Source organism: Phoca vitulina, unplaced genomic scaffold, assembly GCF_004348235.1.
Source record: "Phoca vitulina isolate PV1807 unplaced genomic scaffold, GSC_HSeal_1.0 scaffold19, whole genome shotgun sequence".
Lineage (NCBI taxonomy): Eukaryota > Metazoa > Chordata > Mammalia > Carnivora > Phocidae > Phoca > Phoca vitulina.
Genome location: NW_022589722.1, coordinates 6,289,865 through 6,297,263, shown reverse-complemented (window position 1 = coordinate 6,297,263; position 7,399 = coordinate 6,289,865). Strand labels below are relative to the sequence as shown.

The 7,399-nt window shown below is 36.3% G+C and overlaps 1 protein-coding gene across 1 annotated transcript; it reads left to right on the top strand.

The window, feature by feature from the left end:
• The first annotated feature begins 534 nt into the window (after window positions 1–534).
• Window positions 535–5,706, top strand: KERA (keratocan). The gene is made up of 2 exons (XM_032416774.1): window positions 535–1,420; window positions 5,540–5,706. Exons 1-2 carry the CDS (start codon window positions 535–537, stop codon window positions 5,704–5,706), a joined length of 1,053 nt encoding a protein of 350 aa, XP_032272665.1.
• Window positions 5,707–7,399: the final 1,693 nt, after the last annotated feature.

The following is a 7,399-nucleotide window of genomic DNA, read 5'->3' as shown; positions in this document are numbered from 1 at the left end:
TCGTATCTTAAAGCCTTCCTTCACAACAAACTGCTAAAATCTTCTTTGATCTCTCTATTTCTTTGGTTCAAGGGCCAAAGAGCCTGTGAAATCTCATCCAGATGTTCTGCTCATTTAGGAGTAGAAGTAAAAGCATATGCTTACTTCTTAGAAACAACACAGACTCTCAATTTGAGTTATTAAAAGATTACTTTTTTTATACTCTTTTATTCAACTACGGGTTTCAGTTAACTTTCTTGTGTTAAATAGCCCGAGATGGAAAAGCACTTAGAGCTCCTAAAATTTGCTTTCCATTTCTCAGTTTTCATTGTGATTGGGTTAAAACCAGGAAGCTAGAAATTTGTTTGCAAAATGCTTTGCATATAGTTCCTACTAAATATATGTGTACTAATTGATATCTGTGTATATGTTGTTGACATGTGTTTACCTTCCCTCAAAGAAACAATGTTTACTGGTTATTTCGGTGCACATAATCTTCTAAAGGTCAAGATATTCAAACATCTAACAGTTATATTCCCTATCCCAGGTCCTATAATGGCAGCCACAATCTGTTTCATCATCTGGGTGTTATTCATAACAGATACTGTATGGACTCGAAGTGTGAGACAGGTCTATGACGTAAGTGATCCAGAGGATTTGGCTCTTCATGACTTTGACTGTCCCAGGGAATGCTTCTGTCCCCCTAGTTTCCCTACCGCTTTATACTGTGAAAATCGAGGTCTCAAAGAAATCCCTCCTATTCCTTCAAGGATCTGGTATCTTTATCTTGAGAACAACTTGATAGAGACCATTCCTGAGAAGCCATTCGAGAACGCCACCCAGCTGAGATGGATAAATCTAAACAAGAACAAAATAACCAACTATGGAATTGAAAAAGGAGCCCTGAGCCAACTGAAGAAGCTGCTTTTCTTATTTCTGGAAGATAATGAGCTGGAGGAGGTACCTTCTCCTTTGCCAAGAAGTTTAGAACAATTACAATTGGCCAGAAACAAGGTGTCCAGAATTCCTCAGGGGACCTTCAGCAATCTGGAGAACCTGACCCTTCTTGACCTGCAGCACAATAAACTACTAGACAATGCCTTTCAGAGAGATACCTTCAAGGGACTCAAGAACCTAATGCAGCTAAATATGGCCAAGAATGCCCTAAAGAATATGCCACCAAGATTACCAGCCAATACAATGCAACTGTTTCTGGACAACAATTCCATTGAAGGAATACCAGAAAATTATTTTAATGTGATTCCCAAAGTGGCCTTTCTGCGACTAAACCACAACAAATTATCAGACGCAGGGCTCCCTTCAAGTGGATTTGATGTATCCTCAATTCTAGACCTTCAACTGTCTCACAATCAACTCACAAAGGTCCCCCGAATCAGTGCTCATCTGCAGCACCTTCACCTTGATCATAACAAAATTAAAAGTAAGTAATCATCAGGGTATGCCTTTGATTGAAATGCTCGTGGTCATTAAACTTATTCTATGTTTTCTTTAAGAATAACAACTGTTGGTCTTTCCACCACCCCCCCCCCCACAACTAATGTGCCCTGAGATTTCTTTTTTCAACTTTCAGTATTTTGTCTCTGTCTATTTTTCTCACACACAATCTTAATGAACCAAGAAATTCAAATCTTCAAGTTGTAAATTGAAAAGTGGGCTTTAGTAATCTACAAAGGGTGATTATCCATTGGAGAAACCAAATATATCTTCTTTTACTCCGAGGAGATTCCAGTATTTCTGCCTCACTGGGTAGATTTATTTAGGAAAATGTACCAAGCACAAACAACCTCATGCATAGTAATAGGACTATGATTTAGGAGGCGTCAGAAAGGGACCTTGGTCCTAAAAACTACAGGTGCTTGAAACCACCATAATTAAAGTCTCTGCTCTAGATTAGAGGGTTTCTCAAACCTTAGAGTGTGCAGATTGGTGGCTCCACCCCAGAGTTCCTGATTAAGTCTGGATGAGACTTGAGACTTCTCATTTCTAACAGGTTCCCAGGTGGTGCTGAGACTGCTGCTCTGGGGACTAAGCATTGGGGACCAACACTGTAGATTAACACCTTGTTCAATTGAAATGGAAACAAGTACTCCTGGAAGTTGGTGACTTCTTAGGACTAATGGCAATCAACAAGGTAGAATGATTGCTCCTTTCATGAAAATAGCTTTCGATAAGGGAGAGAGAAATGAATACAAAGTGCCTCGGAGGCAGAGGTACCATCAAAGGAAGATGTGGTTATAGAAAGAAGAGGCTGGAGATGCTAAATGCAAACATAGCATCTTCACAGTCCTGCCTGGGACCAGGCTGACCCTACTGCAGAGGTGGACGGTATCATGGTCTCACCACAGGGGCACTGGAACCAGCCTGACACTAATCTTCAACCCTGGCACAAGCCCTTTAGGAAGATTACCTAAGGAAACTTCTCCTGCCCAGCCTTAGAAAATACATTCCTAAAGTGGGAAGCAGTCGGATAGTTTGTGGGAAAATGGCACAGATAATTGTCAGAAGGTGGTACTGCTTGGTTATTATACCTTAGTTTCCTTTAAGCAAATAATCACACAGGCATCCTATTTATAAGAATAGACTATTTTTCCACCGGGTACTACTCAGTTATTCAAGACCTCTTTTCTTTTTCTTTTGTTTTGTTTTGTTTTCTTTTCTTTTTCTTTTCCTGGTTTTTCTACCAGCATACTTGAGCATATAATCTGGGAATTAACAAAGAGATTGCTCCCACATTTTTCCATGGTGATGAGACACATTATTTAATCCTGTAGTCAAGAGCAAAAGATGCAACAGAAAAAAAAAATGTTAATCGCTGAATCTGTTTCACTGAACCAGATAGTACAACAGTCAATATTGACCTAAATATATACATTTTTTTTTTCCTGATGAAAGTTCTGTGCTTCTACACATGCGTTCCTTATCTGGCAACAGAAGTCCCATAGGTATTTGATGTGGGAAGTGAATTTAAAGGGATTCCACATAGATCCCTGTTTGTGAATTGGGGATCCCCCTGAGAAGTTGAGAAAAAGGGTCTTGAGGAGTGAGATAGCAAAATTCAACACGCAGGTGGGCACATACACCAGCCACTTACATAGTAAAAAAGAGAGCAGGACTCTGTTCTTCCTCCACTCACGTTTTTAAAAGTTTTAGGTGTTTCCTCATATATTTCTGTTCTTCAGTTGTTCTCATACCTTAGCATGCATCAGGATCATCTGGAAGGCTTATACAGTATAGCTTGCCAGCCCCACCTTCATATTTTCTGACTCAGTAGGTCCAACGATTTAGTTCCCAGGAGGTATTAATGCTGCTGGTCCAAGGACCACACTTTGAAAATCACGGATTAATCCTCACAAGAATCTTGGTTGGTAACCTATTAAGAGTTTCTGAAGAAAGAAACTGAGGGTCAACTAAGTGAGGATACTTGCCCAAGGACAAAGAATAAATATAATACAGGACCTGACATCAGGTCCTTCTCATTTCAAGTGTTGTTTCCTATTCATACAGTATAATCCCAGCACATTTTTCTTCAATTTCCAGAATACAAGACTTTAGAAAAATTTCTACCAACCCAGGTAAGAATAATTTTAACAGCAACAACAAAGAGAGATTTATTTGTTCCTTAATGTAGATATCAGGCATGGTCGTTTCTATATTCCCAGAAAATAAATGTAAAATAAGAATTTCCCTGGCTAGAATTATTGGCTCGCCGGTATATCACACTGTGTAACAATAACTGTTAAAGTACTTATTTCTTCTGGCTGCATAATCTACTCTAGTTGTTAATAAAGTGATTTCCAAGAAACATACCTTTTATATGAAGAGTTCTTAGAATTTATAGGACGGTGACCTTTTCTTATGAAAAAGTTGGAAATATTTATTTCTTCTGAACAATCTAAAGGACTTTAAATTTGGCAAAAATGTTATCTATTCAAATAAGGTCCTTTGTGATGTTCTCTGAGAAACACCATAATTAATTTATGAAAATATAACTACATTTAGAACACTTGCTTCTCACATTACATTTATGCAGACATGCATTGGTTATGGGGCATAAGGCAATCAGGATGATAGCACATTAAAAGGGACATGGTCTCTCCAGGAGGCAAGGGACCCTATGTAGTAGGAAAAGGACAAGGCTGGGTGTCAGCTCTGCCACTTACTTGCTAAAATACCTTGTGCGCATTACCTTACCTGTCTGAACCACTTGCAATGCCCAGGTAAGGGAGAATAATCATATTGCCTGAAAAACACTGTGTGATGGTAAGGTAATAATGCATGTGAAAGATAACTTTATACACACAAACTGCTATACATTACGAGTCACTATTTTTAGCAAGTTGAATTCACAAAATAGCATAAGATCAGAGCATAGCAACCTCGCTGTAAGCATAAGCTCAAAGGAAAGCCATTGCCAAAGTTAGGTGGGTCTCATCTTCTAAGGGAAGACCTCTTTCTCAAAATAGTTTCAAATGAGACTTAAAAGCAGTATGCAGATTTATGGTTGAAATCAGCTATAATGCACACTTGTCTGAATTTTGCTGTTTTAACAGGTTTCCTCTCCTGAATACTCCTAAATTTCAGTATAGTCATTGATGCCAAGGGCTCTGATCCAAGACAGGTGCATGATTTCTCACATCCTAGCCATCTGAAAAGGCTGATGAGATATTTCCTGGCTTGGATCTTTGTAATTTGATTCTTGGCAAATATATCCTTTCTAATTAAATACACTTAAATATAAAGATGCAATGTTCTTTTCTGTAAGTATTATATATGTAAACTTCAGTTACATGTACTTTTTAAAAACCTCATCGTACACTATTAATTGGAAATTTTGCATTTTCAGTTAATTTTTAAGCACTTTCCCTAATAATAAACTGATTTTCCACCTACACATCCATGCATCCATCCATCTACCCATGCACGTAACCATTCCTTCTATGAACCTTTGTCTCCACTTCTAATGCTCTAAATACTACCCATCTCATTTTATAGTAATCTAAGCATGCCTTATCTCACCTGGAAGCTTAGAAAACAAATGATGTATTCTTTTATTTCCATCACAGCTTTTTTTTTTTAAGATTTTATTTATTTATTTGTGAGAGAGAGAGAGAGAGAGCACACATTAGTGGAGGGGGGAGGGCAGAGGGAGAAGCAGACTCCCAGCTGAACAAGAAGCGCGATGCAGGGTCCATCCCAGGACCCTGAGATCATGACCTGAGAGCTGATGTCAAAGGCTTAGCCTACTGAACCACCCAGGCGCCCTTCCATCACAGCTTTTAACAAAATGTCCTTTCTCGTGCTCTGTGCAAAGTATAACTGAATACGGAGTGAGATGACTATATATATGTTGCACATTTTCTTAGGGTTACTTTTATAAGGCAGATATACCTCCAACTTGACAAAAATGGTTTGTATCTGTGGCACTTTCACAAATCAGGCTGCTAGGCCCGCTACAAGACTGTTCCATGGCTTGTTGGTCTTCTCACACCTGGTCTCTTCTGTTCTAATTCATTTGTTCATGCCATCTTTGTCTCCATAGATGTGAACGTCTCTGTAATATGTCCTCCCACACGGCCTGCAGAACAAGATTCCTTCAGTTATGGACCTCACCTTCGCTACCTCCGTCTGGATGGAAATGAAATCAAACCACCAATTCCAATGGATTTAATGAACTGCTTTAGGCTCCTTCAGGCTGTCATTATTTAAACACATCTTCAACATCTAAAATCTGTTTAATGAGTTAATATTTCTGAAATGAAATTTGGTTACCATTCATAACTTTAAGACAAAAGTCACATTTCCAATTGCTCTTGGCCACCATTTTTGTTTGTATAGCTTATGTTTTCTATTCAAAGATGCTTTCACCAATGATATGTAGCACAGTTAGCTTTTCTTTAATTAGTAAAACAGACACAGAGTTCAGATAGTTTATCAACTCAAAGATAGTTCTTTTTTGTCTCTTCACAGCTTACTAACATCAAATAATGCAGTTGTATTGTTATGCAATATAAAAGACATATTGGTTTGCATATGTTCAAAATTGCTTATGCAGATATTATATTGATAGTAGAAACACAGTAATCTAACAGGAGATATGAAAAAAATGAGGTATTTCTTCATCATAATTAATTTCAGATTGCTAAGTAACATTTGTAAGTATAAGTGCGGTATTTAGCTCAAGAAAGGATATGAAATGTATTAAATACTTCATGAAAGGAGACTTTTAGTCATTTAATACCAAATAACAGAAAAACAGTAATTTTCAGTTCACTACTATTTTTTATAGCTGCTGTTCTTAATATAGTACAGTGTACTCTATCAATTAAACAAGTCCTAAGTTTTACATTTATTATAACGCATTTCTTACAGAATCTTAGTGTTTTAACATTAGAAATCCACTTGAATTGCAAATTGTTCAGCTCTTATATTTGCCAGTGGTTTTGGATTTTTTAAATAAAAAGAGTGAATGCTTTCTAATGAAATAGTAGTAAAACATTTATTTCAGGGGTATTATTTATAAGTTTTATTAAGAACATATTTTATAAAAAGTATTACAATAACAATAATTTCCATTTTTCTACCATGAATATATGCAAATATATTTTCTCCTACTTTTGTTTTTCCTTCTCTTCTGATAAACATAAGAAAAAATTTATACTCTAATCACTTAACATAATACAACTATTTCTCATGAGTTAAAAAGAAAGAACCCAGGATTTCATTTAGTAACAAAGTATAGTTTACTTTAGACTTCTAATTTCTAGGGCATATCTATAAATAATAAATATTCCATAGAGATTAATTCATGAATTTATGTATTTTCCAAACAGTATTCTGAAATATCTTATAAAATTTGATATATTTCCCTAGAAGAATGATCATATATGCTTGTGAAAAACCAGATTAAGGAAAATCTAACATGTTACTTTACACCAAGACTTCTCAGAAATTTAATGTTATTCTATAAGGTGAATTCTTAAGAAAAGAGCATAATGTACTGTTTTGCCTACTTCTTTTCACACGAAAACTTATTTGGGGTTAGGAGGGAAGAACCAATTAACATACTTTGAACAGAGTTTTTAAAATGTTGGCTAAAGGCAAGAAATGAAACTAATTGACATTAAGAAAAGAATATTTTTTAGAAGACTTCAAAACACATAAAGAAAATTACTAAATTTATGTCATGAAAATACAAGTAATCAGATATCATTAGGCTGGGGAACAAGAATATGTTGAGAGAAATATAAGAACTTCAAATATTTGAAAATTTGCCATATGAAAAAGGGATAAAATGTATTCCAAGGGCTCCAAAATGAAGAGTAGAACATGTGGGTGAAACGTATATGGAGCCATATTTTAACTCTAGCCAAGGAAGAAATTTCTAATAGCTGTTCAAAAT